The 21,506-nt window shown below is 41.4% G+C and overlaps 1 protein-coding gene across 1 annotated transcript in view; it reads right to left on the reverse strand.

The window, feature by feature from the left end:
- Positions 1-1,831: 1,831 nt before the first annotated feature.
- The window catches only part of LOC308073757 (glycophorin-C-like), a 56,221-nt gene continuing 36,546 nt past the window's right edge, over positions 1,832-21,506 (reverse strand). Inside the window, exons 3-5 of the mRNA XM_080412870.1 lie at positions 11,217-11,249; positions 6,448-6,489; positions 1,832-5,045 (exon numbers count right to left, since the gene is read on the reverse strand). Coding sequence (XP_080268996.1) covers positions 4,849-5,045; positions 6,448-6,489; positions 11,217-11,249 — 272 coding nt within the window. The 3' untranslated portion in view covers positions 1,832-4,848. The remainder of the gene's footprint in view (positions 5,046-6,447; positions 6,490-11,216; positions 11,250-21,506) is intronic.

Consider the following 21,506-nt stretch of genomic DNA (forward strand, 5'->3'; position numbering starts at 1 on the left):
CAATCTCCCAATGCCATATAGAGTCTGGAACTACACCTCCCGAAAGCCGAGAACGGAAGCTGGCATCCGTTCGTCATTTCCGTTCACGGAAATATATTTAGAAAATATCTTGAATTTCAATTTCTGATAATTAGTAATGCGGGAGTGTAACCCATTAAGACTGGGAACGCATCTGTGTAATTTTTTTGATTTCTTTGGCTATTCAAAAATAGCAGATCTACAAGCTCGTAGCGCGGCACCGAATGCCGCGCTACGAGCTTGTAGATCTGCTGATTTTTTTAAAATCGTGAAAATGTGTGTAAATCTTTGAATATATATATACATATTTTTTTAAGCGAACATTTGTAAAATATTTTGTTCCAGGGACCGCCAGAAGCAAAGATTTGAGTTACAAATGTCCGCTTACAAAAAGAAAATCGGAATATTTGCACACATTTTTATGATTTAAACAAAATTGCAGATCTACAAGCTCTGAGCTATGAGCTTGTAGATCTGCTATTTTGGAATAGCCAAATAAATTTAAAATGACAAACGGAAGCGGGGAGGAGGCGTCACATCCGCTTTATTCCGCTGAACATTGTCAGAGCTTCCGTTGCTCCAGACTGTATGACAGAAGCATTTGAACAAAAAGAGGTCAAGTCTAATTGTCATTCCACCTACATATCACCACAACAACAAACCTTGTGTAATTCCTCAGAGCCAGAGTTTGAAATCTTTTATTGATTTCGCAAGGAAGTTTTACGCCAGCTATTCCTTTAGGACACGGGGGAAATGACATGTTTTTAAGGGCTGCTAAGGTTTTTACATTCGAGACAAACCATTGAGACAGAGAGGATCATTACAGGTTCATATCTACTCTTTCACTGGCTGCACCTTCACTGAGAAACTCTACCCATACTTCAGTCCATGTCAGAACCATAATGGTACAAACTCTGCTCCTCTGATCATCTCTCCTGTCAATCTTGCCACATTAATTGACAAGCACACTCATGGAGTGTACATGAGTGTATTGGGACAGTCTCAAAGCAGCCACATGGCCCAACTAACTCCAAACCTTCCACAAAAAATCCTCAATATTCCGCCTGTAACACCAGCTGCTTTCCATACCCTTACTGTACTTGCACGATACAACTCAATATTCAGGTAGAGCAGCGTAAAAATCGTCACCGTCATTTGGACAACAGACCTACAAGCTAGCAACGCCTCGTGTGTCGACGCGTTGTTGCCTTGCAGATCTGCTGCCAGTAGCCCCTCCCCCTTTTACTCACTGCACACAGCACAGAGTCAGAGACCAGCCGCGATAGACAGAGAAACAAGCGTGTGTGTGTCTGTGTGTATATGCATATATGTGTGTGGTGTGTGTGTATATATATGCATGCATGCATGTATGTATGTGTCTACATATATATTTACAGTAGGCCGTTAATTTACGAAAAAACATAAAAAGTTAAAATATGTAGATAAGACAGCAACGATATAAACATCGGTCGATGAAAGCAAACAAGACCAGGAGACCTGGTTCTGCCAGACCCAGAATGTTACATACTAGAACTAAGTCCTAGTATGTAACACACCTACAAACCACTTTATAACTGAAAAGCATAAATCATTTTAGGCATTTGGTGTACTCTCCAGAATGGAGAGTACTGTGGTTGATGAGCTTTACTTAATGACATACTTGTGACATAATAATGATGTCATGAATAGTTCGTGACGAAAGGGGGACAGACTTTTTTTGGCTGGGGCCGGGGGACAAAGTGACCATGCCCATGTATGGAGAAAACAGATACAAAGCCTCATGTAAGCCCGACCCCTTGGGTCTGGCAAAAAACTACTGGTGAGAAACCTTGTCACACAGCGACGCACCATAACATGTCAGGCATGCTTTGGTTTGCTTCCAAAGGCCGTTTTGTTTGTGTGTTTGTGTTTTTTTGCCCTCCTTCTGAACTCAAACCACAAAATAAGGGAAGCAACGTGCTGTAAAGGAGCGAGCAGTTTGACATGAACATGACTTGGCACGGTCTTCCTCTATGCTGCTGTTACAGCACAGACATGACATAACTCTCGTTTGACTTGTTGTGACTCTCTTTTTTGTTTGTGTCATAGAAAATACAATACAAACCTGCATTGTAAGCTTGCAGATCAGCTATTTTCGAAAGTATGCTTTTGAAAGTGAAAGAGTTCTGGACTAGCTCCTGAGCAGGGCCGAAAACTAGTTTCTGAGAACCAACCTGATCTGAAACCAAGTAGCACCTGGAAACAAATCAAGGACCCGTGAAATAGGTTACAGGCACGGCACAGTTCACTTAGTTCTTGTATTCAAAAAGAGCCATTTGTCTAATCGGGCATACACACATAACAATAAAAGGTGCCAAATGGAACCGAAACTGGTTCTTTGGATTGATATGCCATAGAAGAACACTTTTGGGTTCCAGAAAACAACCTTTCATGTATTGTCCATGTCTAACAAAAAATCACACCCAGTGTGAAGAGAGTGGTGCCTTTGAATTAGTGTAACTGGTTGCATCCTTGTGTTGCAATCAGCTGCAGCTGTTGAGGCCGTGCTCAAACGGACGGACCCACACACACGGTCAAGTGTAGGAGTGGCTGGCAAAGGTAGGAGTGGCTGGCACCACTAAAAAAAAAAATCTTTTCAGTATTACCTGCATTGCCGCTAAGATCATCGGCCTTCCCACACACTCACTTTCTGACATGAAAAACAAAGCCATCACATGCTTAGCACTCACAATGCAAATGACACTGATCATCCCCTACATTGTCCAATGCCATCTGGACGAAGATACAGAGCTTTGAAATGGAAAAACGTTAATTTTAGGAGTTTTAATCCTTCAGCCATTGCGGCACTCAACAAACTGCCTCGCTGATATGATGGTTCTGTGTATACTGGGTGGGACTTCATGTATCATCTTGGTGTTATGTTATGTACTATGTTGTTTTGTGTTTTATGGGTTTTTCTGTTGGAACAGACTGTGAAGATGAATATCCCTGAGGGGACAATAAAGACTATCATTATTATTTCATAGCAAGGTTCTTAAAAATAAATATAGATTTTAATGGTTCTACAAAGAACCCATAACCACTTTGAACCATATTCTTCATTGACCGGTGTCTCCCAGCACTCTGTACTTTCCCTCTACACCACCAAATCGCTTTGTCGAAAATATGCTTTAGTTACTAGTTACAGTACTTTGCAGATTTAGAATATTATTACAAAACATACCGTACATTAATCACTTATGCCCTGCTTTATATTTTGGCTATTTGAAAATAGCAGATCTACAAGCTCACGGCGCGTTGTGAGCTTTTAGAGATCTGCATTAAAGGTTTTTTTTTTTACACATTTTGAAAAACTTGGACTTGAATACATGACTACAATGATTTTGATACTTTTTTTACTAATCAAGTCAAGTTTTGAATACAGTTATGTTTTCCTTTCTTGAACTGCAACAGAGTATTTATATATAGTGGTATTGCTGTTACATAATAAAACATAAACATAAAAAACCTGCGTACTTCTTCCATCGCAACACACAATCCGGTAATTACTGTCTGATTAGCATATCCCCTAGTTTCTACATCTGGCGGGGCTTGTATGCAATAAGGTATACACTCCATGGCAACGCTACTGTAGAATGTATACATCTCATCCATAACTTTGATCTGTAGTACACCATCACACATTGATCTGTAGCACACCACCATCACAATGAGAAGAACCAGGGCGGACAGGACACCGACGCCAGCAGCAGTCATCTGCACCATGCTTCCCTGTTTCTGATGTTTCTTTGGCATGTTGCTGTCAGATCAGTTCCAGTGCGTTCAAATGGGAACGACAGCAGCGGTACGAGAGACATTCATCCTTACTGTACGGCCCAGAGCATCATCCTCTGTTGGCTTTTCATCCTCCAAGTTCAATAAAGCACAAAAAAACTTTGACTGGAGGAGTCGTCGGTGTGGGTGGTAAAAATGTGCATTGTTCATTTAAACTCTGAGGGCCCTATGTTGCACGTCTTAAATAGAAGTAAGCTATTTAGCCATTTTGAGTGGCCAAACAGCATTGGCCACGCCTCCAGGTCTTAAGACATGGTATTTAAGACGCGCAAAATAGGGCCCTGAGAGTGTGCCAAACGGAACCAAATGTACCTGTAAACGGGTCCATTTGTACGCTCGCAGAGTTACAGACCTGTGGGAGTGCATTTTTGCAACATTTTTGCAAAAAAAAAAGACTGTACACAGTGGAACGGTGACAGAACCCGTTTTGAAGCCAGTTTTTCAGCGAATTCAAATTCCACCATCTTTGGCATTTCCGGGTCCCGAAAAGCAACCGGAAACGAAGGCTATTGGCTGGAAGGGCAGCGAGGAGTTGAGTCTTCACTCAGAAAAAAAACTGTAGTAAGCCCTAGAAGCATTATCGTCAACTTTAAAATGTATGGGACCATAATTGACAAAAAACACATGTTAATTGAAAGAAGACTTTAAACTAGCTGTTGAAAACATAAAAGTATCCATGAAAATGTTTACTACTGTTAATAAAATCAAGTGTGTAAAGTCCGGGTCAAATCCCCCATTGTAATCGATGGCGTGGTAATTAGTAGATCTTCTGCAGCCATGCAGCAGCAGGAGAGGGAAACAGCGACACCTTCTGGGCCGTCAATGAGAACTGCAGCGTTTCAATCGACTTCCTCATCGGCTTCGTTTTCAAGACGACATGGCTTGTCGCTTGGTCTCCCCCCCCCCCTGAACATATGCTTGTAGATCAGTTATTTTCGAGAGAGAGGAGGGGGGGGGGGAGGCAGATGCATCGGCCCACCCCATCGCGCTGCATGCTTAGATGAAGTACTCCTTCTTGCTCTCGTCCATGGACTCCTGAAGGGCGGGGTCGGCGCGGAGGGCCGCGTCGGCCGTTTCGGCGAACTCTGTGCCCTTGGCCTCGTTGGTGTGGTAGCTGCCCTTGTGCCGGTACATGTAGCGAATCAGCACCACGGCCAGGCAGATAAGCACCAGGACCACGGCGGCGATGACAGCTGTGCAAATGGAGATAAATGAAGGCGTTACTTTGCTGCAAAGACCCCGGGGTCACACGCTATACGCTGTGACACTGTCCGTCCGTGCCAAAAAGGGCCGGACGGACACAGTTTGCACGATAGAGAAAAACTTTTGTCACGTACCAAGAGCAACTATTATAACGTCTCAGTCGTGTGGAAACCTCATATGTTCACTGTTAAATTCATATAGCAAAAGTAGCAGGTCCACAAGCTTTTGAGCTTGTGGATCTGCTACTTTTGATGCTTTTGTGTGACGCTGTAGTATGATCAAGTATAGGGCGTTAATTTACAAGAAGTAGGGCGTTAAACGCAAAAAGTTTGAATATGGAGATATGAGGTTTCTGCCCGACGACAACGATAATTATGTACAAGCAGTCAGGTGGAAACCTTGTATGTTCAAAACGGTTACTTTTCAGGAAGTGGAAAAAATTAACCTGTGTTCCAATGGATCCAATGTAGTTATTACTTATTCACAAGCTCTTGGTAATACTTTTCATTGGTTAAATATTTATAAAACCCACTCTGACTTTCACTTAAAAAACAATTCAAAAATAGCTCACAGCTTGTAGTTCAGATATTGTTCGTGTGACACTGTAGTTTGACGAAGTAGGGCATTAATTTACGAAAGAAAAAAGAAACAAAGTTGAAATATGGAGATACAAGATTTCTGCCCGACAGCAACACATAAATGATTGATATTCTTTGTTCTATACAAGCAACACTCTAAAGGCAAACAATGTCATGTGGTGTAAACATGGAAAAATGTTCCTCTTAGGCTGTCAGTTAAAAAATACTGCACAGTGCTTGACCTCTTGTTCATTTCTCCAGCTTATATGACGCAAAGCTCGGAGATGGCTTCGTTCCAGATCATAAAATAACTCATTTTAACCCATCAAAAATTCTGAGCTCATCACCGAAGGGAAGAGAAATATTACATTCCTTTTCACGCCAAATAATATGAACACGCCACTGGCAAGCAGTGTTTGTGTCAATGGGAGTTGACGCATTCAGCCAATATTTATGGTTATAAAATAATGAAATAAATAGCATTGGCTTGGGTGTACAGTAACATCTGTAGGCCTTCTGTGTGTTCGTTCTTCTCCAGGAGGAACTGGCTTATTTCAGAATGGCTTGAAAAAAAAAGCTTTGTTCCGATACATTTAACAGACAGCGCTGCTGCCTTTCTGCAAAAGAAACGCGTCTTTGATTTTTAGATTTTAATTTTTTTACTGAAGTGCGGCTGATAACTGCCGCTGGCTGGCGGATGCATTCCTTCTCCATATTGACATAAATGAGGTTTGCAGAAGGAGGGGAGGAGGGGGGGGGGGGGGGACAGCAGCAGTGGCGATGTTTGAATGTTGCAGAATGTTTTTGAACTCACCTCCCAGAATGGCATCAAAGTATCCATCGTCCATGTCATAATCTGTTGGGAGGGGGACAAGAGGGAGCATTTTAGATGATGTGCTCACAACTGTGTCTAGTACAGTCGTTTCTCAACCTTTTTCATTTGTTTGTTTTCTTCCATTGATCTCTTTTCCCCCTTGCCGCCCCCCCCCCCCCCCTTCTTCTTCTTCGCTTTATTTTTTTTCTATGGAAATAACAAAACGATAGAACTATGCACGAAAACTAATTTCACACACTTTTTTTTAACTTCTGTAAACCTGTGATGTGACAATAAAGCTGATTCTGAAAATGAATAGCCAAAGTATAAAATATGGTTAGAGTGGTTAAAATGATAGTGACGCTATATGAACACATTTTGCTGGTACCCCCCCCCCCCCAAGGAAACCCTGCTCCATAAGTGGAACGGACCTGAGTTACTACTGCACTTGGACCTCTCTTTTTCCGTCTACGCAAGATGTCTTTGCCAAAAATAGACGATCTATAAGTTCACAACGCATTGTGAGCTTGTAGGTCGGCTATTTTTGGCATGGACAGTATCATGGTCAGTATCATGGTCAGTATCATGCTATTATCTGCTATTTTTTTAAGTTTTGGCATTCTTTTGCATTTTTTTTTTCTCCAAGTGAACACTTTTTAACTAAAATCTTTGCTTCTGGGGGTCCCTGGCACAAAATATTTTCCAGATGGGGGTCCGCAGCCAAATACATATCCATTTGGGGGTCCTTGACGTCCTGAAATAGAGGGTTTAAGTTATAAGAATAATGACACTAAGACACTTGTATAATGTACATTCATGTTCATTTTGTCGCTTTTGTTATTTTTAAACCGAAAGGTGAATTTGTCATCAGCGTTTGTGTTTACAGACAGCTGTCCGTGTGTGGGGACACATTCTTTGTCTCTGCGGCATCAGGGGACAGAATGCTCATTACACAAAAGTGATTAAAGGTAATCATGAATTATTGCGCAGGCAACAGCTGTCCGCCTTAACTTGACTTTCTCTGAAGGACGGCAGAGGTTGGAATGTAAACCGAGTACATTTACTCAAGTACTGTAGCCTACTTGAGTATAATGTTAAGGAACTTTTACTTTACTCGAGTATTTCTGTTTTTTTACTAAATACTTGTACTCCACTAAATCTCAGAGGCAAATATTGTACTTTTTTACTCCACTACGACTGTTTGACAGCTTTAGTTATTATACATAACATACATTAACCACTTAAGCCCTATTTTACACTTAGGCTATTCAAAAATAGCTGATACAAGCTCACAACGAGAGATCTAAAACGGGGATTGATCCTGTTGCCATGGAATAAAGCTTTAAGAGGAGGAAAGATAAGGGGGGGGACAAAAAGAATAAAGCAAAGGAAAAAAACAAGACATTGTTAATGGAGACTCCGGTGTGTGCAATTAAAAGGCAGGCTCATTAATGCCTAATCACCTGAAACATCTAAGGTGCTCGCCCACTCATTAAAACCTCATCGCAGACCGCATTGTTTGCCATGTGCAACACATTCTGTGCGATTAACCCGTTAAGACCGGGAACGCATACTGTGTAACCACTTCAACCATTATTTTATACTTTGGCTATTGAAAAATAGCAGATATACAAGCTCATAGCGCGGCACCGAGTGCCGCGCAATGAGCTTGTAGATCTGCTATTTTAGAAAAATCGTGAAAATCTGTGCAAATCTTTGAATATATATACTTTTTTAAAGCGAATTTTTTTGACTCAAATCTTTGCTTCTGGTGATTCTACAAATGTCTTCTAAATCCTAACAGTAAAAAAAAAAAAGTATGTTGCTAAGTGTATCAGTGGTTCTTTTCATGTCAAGGACCCCCAAAATGATATGTATTTAGCCACGGACCCCCATCTCAAAATATTGTGTTCGAGGGACCCCCAGAAGCAAAGATTTGAGTTAAAAGTGTACTGTATATATATATATATATATATATATTCAAAGATTTGCACACATTTTCACGATTTTAGCAAAAAAATAGCAGATCTACAATAGCAGATCTACAAGCTCATAGTGCCGCGCTATGAGCTTGTAGATCTGCTATTTTTGAATAGCCAAAGAATTAAAGAAATCTAAAAATGACAGATGCGTTTCCGGTCTTAATGGGTTAAAGGAGAATTACATGACTTGTTCATTTGGGATGAGGGAGTGTGGTGGTGGTTGGGGGGCGGGGGGGGGGGGGGGGTTAACTACTGCGTTTGTGAACTTAGTTGAGTTGTGGGAACGGCCGACTATTAAAAGTGAACGAGCTAAGCCTAGCTAATATAGTCTCCATCGCACGCTGGAAATGGAAATGGAAATAGCCAACCGACAAGCTCGCAACACGTGGCATCCGGTGTCGTTGCCATGTCCGCTTGTCATTAAGACTTTGGGCTCGTTTGTCGCTTGTTAAAATTGGTTAGTTGCGGGTTTGGTTATTTTTTTGGGCTTGTTTCTAAAGTGTAGTTGTTTATTTGGGGCTTGCTTCCTAAACGTTGTTTAAACCAGTGGTTCTCAAACATTTTCATGTCAAGGAAACCCCCAAAATGAATATATAATTGTTCACGGACCCATCCAAGATGTGTGCAACTGTGCATTTAAAATGTTTCCAAAATATAACAAACGTGTCGTTATTATTATTTTTTTTAATTGTTTCTCTCGCAAAATCTGGCTATGCTGTTCGGTCGCATCTGTGGCTTTAGGATGCGATGGGGTGATAGCGCTAATCATCACCGTGGGTGGGTGGGGGGGGTCTTTCAATAAAACAAACCAAATTAGTGGTTTAATATCACTGTAGGGCTGAGCAAACAACACATTGCTCCGCTGGTGCCTGATGATGAAAGCTTTAAGTGCGTCCCTGGGTACCAAGCACTGTTGCCAGATTTAGCGTGAGAAATAAGCAACCAGGTCTATGAAAATAAGTCCCCAAAAAAAAGAGAACATAGGCCACATGAGCACTTTAAACCTACGGTATATCTATCGGATATTTGAAAATAGCCGTTCTACAGGCTCACAACGCGTTGTGATGCGACGCGTTGTGAGCTTAGAGCTGCTATTTTCAAAAACAATCTTTAGAAAAAGTGTAATTTTTTGAATACCGGTATAAGAAAAAAATTTATATATATTTTAACAACACAAATCTTGTACGTATGGGGGTCCCTGGCACAAAACCGGTTTTCAGATGGGGGTCCATGGACAAAAACATATTCATTTAGGGGGTTTCCTTGACATGAAACTGTTTGAGAACCACTGGTTTAAACAACATTTAGCAACCCCAAATAAACAAATAAACAACTACACTTTAGAAACAAACCCCAAAAAACGCAACTCCAAACTAACCAGCAACTTTTCAGAAAACAAGCCCAAAGTCGCTTATAATAATAAGCAGACATGGCAACAACACTGGTGCCAAGGTAACTCAGGGTCACACACGGCCAATTGTGAAACCACAGTTCAAACCTCATTAGCATCGCTACAAATGTGACAAGCTATTTTTTGATGCACACTCACAGACCCTCTTCATTTCTGCCTTTTCTTTTTTACAGACGTGATCAAAGAAAATGCATTAGTATTTATATTACAGTCAACAAACAGTAGCAATGTCTATGGTCTGTGGCGCTACACCCTATACATCTGTTTTTATCTTTGGCTTAAAAATACCTCACTAAATTGTCCTTTCGGAAGGATAGAATATCTCGGCACGATTTCCTGTTGCCGGTGAAGCAGCTCACAGGAACCTTAGAATAAATACATTGCACGTTTGCAGAATACAAATATCTCTTCTGAGGTGATGAAAAAACAGGTGGGGGGGGGGTGTACAAGGTTTAAAGAAAAAATACTTCTGTTAGGCGGCCCAAGTCCCGATCTATGATGTGTGTGAGAATGTTTCCTAAACAATTAGCACAATATGTAGAATTATGATGTTTTGTTTATATTTTTTTCTAAACCCATGTTGAATAAATCGCAGATTGAGCCTTTAACCTTTGCATTTTTTTGCAGTTGAAGAAATCGCAGATTGAGGCTTTAACCTTTGCTTTTTATGAAATATCCGAGACCATTAGTTTTTGTTTAAAGATGCTTCTGAAGATGCTTCTAAACATGCGTTCTATAGCAGTGGTTCTCAAACTTGTCAAGGACCCCCAAATTGACACTTATTAGCCCGCGGACCCCCATTTGAAAAGACATGCCAAGGACCCCCATAAGAGATTTTTTTTACGGCACTAGCAGTGATTTTCAACCATTTCAAGGACCCCCAGTTTGACATGCATTAGGCTACGGACCTCATTTAATGGCATTTCTATCTCTGGGACCCCAATTTATATTGTAAAATCAATGTTCATTTAACTCTGTGAGTGTACAAATTGAACCAAATGGACCCGTTAGGGTCCATTTGGTTCCATTTGTACACTCTCTGAGTTACAGACCCATAAGGGTCAATTTGGTTCCTAACTACTTATCATTTAGCTGGGGACCCCCTGGAACTCCATCAAGGACCCCTGGGGGTCCCCGGACCCCACTTTGAGAACCAATGTTCTATAGTAGTGTGACCAATTCAAACACTCTTAAATCTAATCGATTCAATTGCTAGTTTGAACACTTCAATTACTCTTTCAACTTAAAAAATAACGTGAGCTTGTAGATCGTCTATGTTCGGTCCACATGATTCCAGCAGAGACTTCTGTGGAATCCAAATGACTGAAGTCAGTCGAGGGCAACTGAGAACTTTAATTCATGGGTGTAAAACTTACCAACAGGAGCTACTGTGGCCGTTTCACTGAGACCTGTGGAGATACAAAACACATGGCTTCGTCAAATGGGCAAAGAAGAAAATCATTCTATTCCCTGTACAAGCTTACTGTGGGTGGGCGGTGGTGGTGATGGAGGTTATTATAGGAGACCTACAGTATGAATCAGGTTCTTTCTGACAGTCCTATGATATCGCTGCTGTCGGGCAGAAACCTCTTATCTCCATATTTGAACTATTTATGTTTTGTTTTTCTCGTAAATTAACGCCCTACTTGGATCACACTACAGCGTCACACAAAAGCATCAAAAGTAGCAGATCTACAAGCTTGAAACGCGGCGCAAAGCGACGCGTTTCGAGCTTGTCGATCTGCTACTTTTCGCTATTTTGGAATTTGAATCCTGAAAAGTAACAGTTTTGGACATATGAGGTTTCCACCCGACAGAGACGATATATCATCTGCCCCGTGCTACATGAGGACAACGTTCCCTGATGTCGACAACATCGTCAGCGCTTCAGATCGTGATCCAAAAAGGCTGTGTGTGTGACGATTGTTTTAGCACACAAGCCCTGTCTCTACACCCAGCGTGCGGTATTGATTTGTTGAGGGCAATTTGTTTTTGTTGCCATTCTTTTCTTATTGACATGGGAGTGTAGACAAAAGCGCGGTAGGTAAGGAAGCTAAGGTCAGAGAGAGAAGAAGACATCACACGCTAGAAAGACAACCACGCACGGGAGTTGGATTCAAACCGGCACGGGCCCCTTGTGACTCACATAAGGAGCATGTGTGTTAGTGCACCAATCGACTGGTCCACCAACCCACTCAGTGAATGAATGTTCAGATTCACAAGTTGTCTCAAGGCCTCAAGCGCATTATATTTATTATACAGCAGGTCAATATTCAGCTCTACCCCCAGACCCAAAACAGTTCCCCCCATGAGGCGGGGGGGGGGGGGGGGAGAGAGACAGAGAGCGAGAGAGAGTTCCCAGTAATCCAATAAATTCATTTATCAGCGAGTGCAGAAGTTCACAGTTACCTTTCCGGGGGAAAGAAATCTGCTCTGGGCAAAGATTTATCATCATACATGATGCAGATCAATAGTTTAAGCTTCTCCTTCCAGGCCAGAGAAATTCAGAGATGTATTTTTTTTTCTTCCAAAAGAATATCTATAATTCACAGGAGGGAGAGACAATTTCTACTCTAGTGTACAGTACAGTATGTGCTACCCCTTCGATGTGAACCCCAGGCTCCCTCCAGCATGGGGGGAAAACCAAACACCTATACTTGGCCGGATTAAGCAGATGTTTGGGCTTCTGGTCTTCGGGCAGGACTGCACCGCTGCATAATATAATTGTCCTATCTCAATCGGGGCAGTGGAGAAGAGTATCACAAGCGGGGTAGAGAGAAAGAGAGCACCAAATCCCACATAAATTTGCCAAGCAAACACGAGGGGCCTGTCTCGCCTGAAGGTGTCTCCTCGTTAGCCTCGTTAGCGAGATCTGCCGCTCGCCTTTTTTTTTTTTTTTACGACATGGAGAGTGGGACATCTGCTCGGCTCCGCCGGGACTGGGGGACCAGCAAAGCCACTTCTAAGGGCAGATTCCTCTTCCTGTCACCAGAAACCCCCAGAGGGACCGACACGCAGGCGTGCTCAAAGGGCCGCGGAGGTTAAAGGAGAGAACTATTGGATGCCACAGAGAATTAGAGGCACCACAATGGACTCCCCGACTTCTCTCTCTTTTGGCTCTCACACATTTTGCAGACAAGTCGGCAGAATGGCTTTGCCCCGGGAGCGACATGCGCCGCCTTTCATCGCGTTCCCAGAAGTGGCGTTAATCTTGCCCAAAGCCGGGGTTCTGAAGCAGGAGGGCCTGGTAAGTGTCTCTCGGTATAGGAGAGAGGCGGGTGGAGAAACTGGAAGACAAATTAATTCCACCCTGTAGCACTGTGGCTGACACTGTGCTGATATGATATTCTCAAGGAATAAATATATGCAAAAGCCTGGCTGCAATTTAACTTGTGACTATGTCACTGCACATTAAAACTCGGGAGTGATCGTTTAACCGAGTGACTCTGGTGGGTCCGTCTTTGCACTCTCGGGTTAAATGAACACTATGGCTTTTGCTGAGAGGGGAAATAAACAACACACATTGCATGTAGAGATTGGCTGCCATCTTGCCTCTCTCACACATGCACAATCTAAACAAGAATGTTATCATTCGGCGCAGATAGACTTAGAGCTCTTTGCAGAGGTTTTTTTTTTCTTCTCCCCAGCGCTACGTTTGCCACAGTTTGGCCACTAGTCAATTTCCAGAGCCCTCTCAGGGTGGACTGGGGGATGAGTTGTGCATTCAATGGAGTTTGCGATAAGTCTGAGAGTTGAATGTAAGTCAGCATCAGCAACCGTGACAAAAATATCCCTCGGACTTGGCTGTGCGGGGTGTGTGGGGAGCTTCAGGCCAGTCGTTCTGTCCAAGAACAAAGAACTACAATCAATTGCCATCATGTCTTTTTATCGGTTCAGACTTTTAATGGTATATAGGAGCTAGCAGTGTCTTAATATGGTGCTGGCACTGCACTGAATCCATTCGATGGGAAATGGCCGAATGGGATTAGGTATTTAAGGGCATCATGGTAGTGTACTCACCGCCGAGAGCTAGAAGAGCAAACAGCTTGAGTGAAATGGGACGCTTTTTTTGGGGGGGGTGATTCCGAGCGGCACTCACACACAGCACAGGACAGAACTCTGTCGCTGACATTTTTGATTTATGTGAATGTGACTATAAACGCCATGAAGTCAATGCCGCATTAAAACTCCAAGTACTCCACAGGTGGGACTGTTGAAATGACATTTTTGGAGTATTAAAAAAAACAAGTCTCAATATCTGAGAGGGGGTTGAGAGAGACTTTCATTTCCCCACCTGTCATCGTGTGGTGACTCTGCCAGACAGACAATATTCCCCCCTTTCCATCAAGCAGCAGCTCATCTGTGTCTCTAACTGAGAGTGAAAATACCCACTAAACGCCTGCATGGCTAAAGCTTCTGTTATGCTCCACCACACAACGGTGTGACACACCGAAAAAAGCAGACCTACAAGCTCCAAACGCGTCACAGATTGCGTTGTCAGCTTGTAGATCTGATATTTTCAGCATACAACTAAAGTATGAATCAGGCTTAACTCACTTACAATTTAAGCATTTAGCAGACGCTCTTAATCCAGAGCGACTTACAGTAAGCAAGGTAAACACGTAAGGTAATACATCAAATGCATATACAGTGCCTTATCTAGGATCATAGGTAAACCAATAACCCATCAGTCTGAGTCTAAACACTATAATAATATAACAAAAATTATAATATGTACATGGAAACTATACAAACTATAGGATGCCAGGTCAACAAATAAACCTGTCTAAATAACAAGCCATCTAAATTGCATTTTAACCTTTGCATATAGCTGCATGGTCGTCAAGGCTAGGGCAAGTGCTACCACAATCACCATGAGTGCTATACCTACAGGTACCATCTCCTTTAGTCAAGTCAGTGTTATTGATATAGCCTACCACCAAATCACAACAAAGTTTATCTCATGACACTTTACATATAAAGTACCGTAGCATCAGTACTTTGGCCATGTCATTAGAAGCTTTTCCCAAATTTCCCCAAATATTTTTTTCCAAAATAGCAGCAATAGCTCTTTCCACAGGAAAGCTGTGGGAAATGGAAGACAAATTAATTCCACCCCATAGTGTCACAAATTAATGCATCAGGATCAGGATGTGATTATGTGAGCTTGTAGGTCAGCCAATCGTCTTATTGCAAAGTATAGGCATTTAGCACTCTTATCCAGAGCGACAAGGTAAATAAGACATTCATCGAATGCAGAGAGAGTGCAGTGCCTCAGAAAACTAGGATCACAGGTAACCTAGTAGGCCTATCAGTCTAAACAATACTATCAAAATAGTAACCTGTACATTGAAACTAAAGGATATACCAGGTAAACAATGAATCTAAATTAAAGAAAAACAAACCTAGAAACATGAGAACAAAATGATACATAGGCTTAAGTGGTTAATTAATTAACTAACAGAGACTGAACAATCACCCCATGAGCAAACACTTGGACAACGAACGCATGGCCAGGAAAAACAACCCCTTTATCGTGAAGAAAGCTCAAACTTCTCTCTATCCATTATTCTCGGTCCATTATTGATGCCCTTCTCAGACATGGATGCTGGTCTTTTATTATTTAATACACGTAAAAACCACTCATGCAGCATTCCTCTGAAATAAAAGGAAAGCTTTTATATTGAAATGTATCCCACCACAGCAGTTAAAAACACTTAAACCTCATATCGTTGCTGTCAGGTAGAAACCTCTTATCTCCATATTTGAACTTTGTGTTTTTTCGTAAATGAATGCCCTACTTGATCATACTACAGCGTCACACAAAAGTATACAAAAGTACAGATCCACAAGCTCGAAACGCTGCGTGAAGCGATGCTTTTTGAGCATGTGGATCTGCAATTTTTGCTATTTTGGAATTTGAATCCTGAAAAGTAACAGTTTTGGACACCCGACAGAGATGATATACTTCGCCGACCGCGATCCCCCTCAACACCAAATACCTTCGCCAAAAATAGCAGATCTACAAGCTCACAATGCGCTGCGTAGCACTGCAGTGTGAGCTTGTAGATCTGCTATTTTTGTACCTAATATATGCGCCTATTCTCGCAAAACGTTAGCTTACTATGTTCAGAATGGAGATACTAAGGTTCATGAATTGTTAAAATAGTGTGTCAAAGAGGTCAGCCACATTTTGTTTGCAATAATATTGCAGGGAAACCCGCAGTGAATTCTGAACTTTGTGATTTATCGAAGAGTCTTTTTTTCATGAAACGTTTACTAATTAATAGTTAAGGTTAATAGTTAGCTCAGTACTAAATCATTCAAAAGTCCTAATGCCTGATCTTCATAAATAAACAATTCACTTTATAAAGCAATGATACTTTGGAGAGATCTTGTCAGTTTTCTCTTACTCCATCCCCCTCAATATCTCAGCTTTATCTCCAAGCATAACGTCTCTGTCGGGCGAAAACCTCATATGACCAAAACTGTTACTTTTCAGGATTCAAATTTAAAAGCATCAACAGTAACAGATCTACAAGCTCAAAACGCGCCGCTTCGCGTTTTCGAGCTTGTGGATCTGCTACTTTTGATGCTTTTGTGTGATCAAGTAGGCGTTAATTTACAAAAAAACACAAAGTTAGAATATGGAGATGAGAGGTTTTTGTCCCACAGCAACGATATTTGACTTTGTGACTTTATTTCTTTTTTTTAAACATTGATCTATAATTCATAGGCATGTGTCTCTCGTCACACCACAGGTACTAAGAAAATCCCTTTGACTCCATCATCCATCTTACTTGTAATTTTCACGTCGAGTTCAAAATATAAATTTTCTTTTTCGTTCTCCTTTTCTTACAGATGCCGTGCAACAACGGCACCGCTTTGAGAGACAGACCATTCATAAAAGTCATCTTTAAATGAGACGCTCAATAAGTGGCCATTCCATGTTCCACGGATGAGAAAAAATACATTTGATTGAACCTCTTCGCAGTGTTGGCTCTTAACCAGTGTTGCCATGTCTGCTTATTATAAGCGACTTTGGGCTTGTTTTTCTGTAAAGTCGCTTGTAAATATTGGTAGTCGGGGTTGCTAAAGTTGTTTAAACCAGTGGTTCTCAAACATTTTCAAGTCAAGGACCCTCACATTAATATGTATTTGATGCCAAGGAGCCCCATACAAAATTTGTATTCCACATTTTCCCTTTTCTTCCGAGATTTTTCTCTCTTTTTTTGTGTGGAAATTAGCAGATCTACAAGCTCACAATCTCGACACGTTGAGAGCTTGTAGATCTGGCTATTTTCAAATAGCCAGTAGTGCTTATTTGGCCTAGTCGCTTCTTTTCGGCTTGTTTTCATAGCCCTGGTTGCTTATTTCTCTCGCAAAATCTGGCAACACTGCTTTTAACCCATAGTCATTCAGTTTTAGAGTATACACAGACCTGCAAGCTTAAGTTTTCCAATGCTTTGTCGCACTTAAATATAAGACTATATAATATCGTCGCTGTCGGGTGGAAACCTTGTATTCCCAAAAATACTTTTCAGGAACATTTTTTCAAAGAGAGAAAATATCAGATCTACAAGCCCACAACGCATCGCATCACAACACGTCGTAGACACGTCGTAAGCCTGTAGATCTATTTTCACAACTTTTTCTTGACACGACGAGGTAGGCCGTTAAAGTGACGAATAAAACATGAAATATGGAGATATGAGGTTTCTTCCCGATAGGGAGATATAAGGTCCTCCAGCACCGCATGGGGCTGACAACTGGATTTGTTGCAGTAGTTTCCAAAATTGTTCATGAAAAAATAAAATAAAATACAAACAAAAAAAAGAAACATTGGATCCTTTCCCTGTAAAGTTTTGAGTTCCCTGGCTATCCAACAGACCATGTAATGGTCATTGGGGTTGTGCCACATGCCACTCCCCCACACCACCACCCTCTCTCCCTGTTGTGCTATCAAATAGCACAAATTACTACTTTTTTTCCTCCAACATAAATGTATTTTGTGCTGACCGTGGCATCCTTTCCTCCCACTCCCAACTACACAATACAATCCCAGTGCTGCAATCCAAGTTATATTGTTAATACGACTAACGCAACTGCACTGAATGTAGTTGGTCCACCTGCTCTTCTACTGAGAAATGTATGGTTAACCAATGTTGATTTTGTCGACTAAAACTATGACGAAAAATGTTCGTCGACTACCTTTTTTCACTGACAAAAACACATTTTAAATTAAATAAAAATATGCTATGATGACTAAAACTAAGACTAAATATATTGACAATTTCGTCAACAAATAAAAACTAGACTAAAATGTGAGCGAGGGACTAATGGAGAAGAGATCCAGTAGAACTAAAAGACAAGTCATTTCATGTTTGGTTGCGCTCAGGTGTTCCGCTCTGAAAATAGCAGATCTACAAGCGCTGCGACGCGTTGTGAGCTTGTAGATCGGCTATTTTCAGCATGCAACCAAGTGTAAAATCAGCCATTACGATGCCATCAAGGCACCGCCAAAATACATTTTAGTCGACTAAATCGACTGTAGACTTAGTCAACTATAATCTTATGATATTTAGTCGACTAAAACTAGACTAACAGTAAAACACTTGTAGATCTGCTATTTTCAAATAGCCTAGTTATAAAACAGAGCTAAAGTGGTTAATGTATGTTTTATAATATAATAATATATATATAATATATATCTGCAAAGTAACTGGTAAGTAAAGTTTTCAAATACTTGTAGTAAAAGTACAATATTTGCCTCCGAGATGTAGTGGAGTAGAAGTAAAAGTACAGAAAATTGGAAATACTCCAGTAAAGTAAAAATACCTCAAAACAGTACTTGAACAGTACTTGAGTAAATGTACTTAGTTACTTTACACCACTGCTGTCAACATGGCATTCCTATTTTTGGGCATGTCCTGTCTCACATGTCTCACATTAACAAATGCATCTACACACTACACAGTGGTGCAGTGCAGAGACAGCTCTGACCAAGTTCATTAGCTTAAATAGCGATTCCTAATGACTTCATTACATGCTTCCTCCGTCCGTTCTTAGTCGTTTTTAGCAATCCACGCATGCAGGGCTGTTGCTCGGGGACGACGGGCTGCTGCTGCGGAGGAGAGAGCAGCGGGCAGGAAACGGGCAAAGCAAACTAAACCGGTCTTTGGGGGGGTGTAAGGCATTGGCGGTCATGCATGCATGTTGCATGAGGGTGTGTGCCAATGGGCCGGGCGCCAGCGCAGTGATGTTGATATGTTTTACATCAGCGCTGATACAGGTTGATCATCATCTCCTGAGAGGTTAATGAAACTAAATGATCGCCTGAGGGATGCCGAATGGCCTCAGATTTTAATAAAGTCTCTCTCTTTCTCTCTCTCTCTGTCTCTCTCTCCACTCACACACTTGCACACACTATATCTGAAAATGGCCTGCCAGGCATAACTAATCAACCCGTTTTTAATGAGCTCCGCTCTTGTGCTATTTCAGACACTGATGATCAGGAGGGGGGGGTGCGCTCAATATTGCAATCTCCTCAATAGCAATATATGCTTTGATGAAATGCAAGTGATTCCCGTCAAAGTCATAATGCTTTGCCAGGGTAATTTGGCAGTATGATAACATTGCCATGAATAATGATATTGATGACGTTTTTTTTAAGGGGGGTCTTGCGGATTGCCGCGAGCAGACCGTTGCCACAGCGTCATTCCCAATGACGCCTTTTTGGCTCATCTTGTTTTGAAGCGGGGGAGCTTGCCCGCTAAATATTGGCCAGTGGGCCTACAATAATTCTCCAACTGTTTGGAGCGGAGCATCCACTTCTGCTTCACATCTGCTGAAGCTACAGATGAAGCCAGTGTCGATTAAAAGAAATGTCATTCAAAATGCACGCTGATGAAAAAAAAACTACTACATATCAGAATATATATACCAGGTGATACTAATGGAAATTAATGGTGCATGGCTAACTGGTATGTGTCCAGTATGTGTCCAGTACAATACAGTATGTGTCCACTGGAAGCTAACAAGCCTCCAGTGGACATTTCTCAGGAACTGTACTGTCGACTGAACATTTTCCCCATACAAGATTTGTGAGCTTGTAGATCAGCTATTTTCAAATAGCCAATGTACATAGGGCCAAAGTGAACAGATTTTGATGCTGTACTAATTAATTTGGCTGGGGACCCTCTGGAACCCCCTCAAGGACCCCACCTTGAAAACCACTGGATTAAAATAGGGGGTTTCAACTATTTGACCTGTAGGCATAGGGAAGTGTAAAATAAAACTTAAATATCTTTAAAAAAAAATGGAACTAACTATCCCTTTAACACCCCAAGGGTTATGTGTTATGTACTGTTTGACACACACACACACACACACACACACACACACACACACACACACACACACACACACACACACACACACACACACACACACACACACACACACACACACACACACACACACACACACACACACACACACACACACACACACACACACAATGTTCTCTCCCCATCACAGTGAAATAACACGGATTACAAGTGCGTAAATACACAATATTTTCGAGCTGCGTTCGCGCGTCTTACTTGTTTTATTACACTACATTCACTTTATGGAGAATGTACAGCAGTTATGGTGATTTATTTTCATCTCATACTATTCTCTACATCGTTTGAATTTATGCTGTGCCCAAATAATGTGTACCCAAATACAGTATGAAGCTTAAGGCTATACTACACTATTTCAGCCCAGAATTGCAGAATTTAAAACTTTAAGACCACAGTAAACCTCTATGGGTTTTACCAGCCTGTATTTCTGGTGTCAGACACTGTATTATCAGGCCTCATATCAACCTTGTGAAAAGTGGACTGTATTTCTTTCTGGCTAGTGGCATGATTGCATGAAAGATGCTATCAAAAAATTGGTCCTTGAGGAGATGCTTCCGGGCACTCGGGTTTGTTTGGTAAAATGTCATGTGTTTCCCCCTTCTCATGTGGAAACTTAGATAAATGCCTGGATCCCCGAGGTGCTCCGTGTTGTATGTGTAGGGATGAGCTAACCAGGTGGAACACTGGCTCCTGCACACCTAAGTGCCATACTTGAGTCCCTGATTGCCTTCCCGTTCCAACTGTTATTTTCTGCAGCCTTTGCCATCCTAACCTCTTGTACTTCTTTCCTGTAGGTTTGGTGCAGACATCTCAGTTGTAGTTGGATTTTGAAGCAACTTAAAGGAGTAGTTCACCCAAAAAAAAATCTTATTTTCTACAAACCCCATGAAGGCTTGAATTCATGGCGATTTTTTTGTTTTTGTCGCATTCCTAAGCCAATGATTTGATGACCAGCGGAAAGATGCTAATGTCTCCGGTAGGAGACTCAAAGAGACTCCATTGAGTCTCCTATTGAACGATGATGACCCAGTCATCAAATTATTGGCTCAGGAATGGCTGAAAAAACTAAAAAATCTCCATGAATTTAAGGCTTCATGGGGTGTGTAATTGATTGAAAATAAAAAAAATTACTACTCCTTTAAACCCTATTTTATACTTTAACCCATTAAGACCTGAAGCGGATTGTACATGTCTCCTAAATCTCAACAGTATTCTGAAAAACGTATGTTTCTATATAAGTGGTGCTCAAACTTTTTCATG

This window comes from Gymnoscopelus braueri (assembly GCF_963280865.1).
Source record: "Gymnoscopelus braueri genome assembly, chromosome: 18".
Classification (NCBI taxonomy): Eukaryota; Metazoa; Chordata; class Actinopteri; order Myctophiformes; family Myctophidae; genus Gymnoscopelus; species Gymnoscopelus braueri.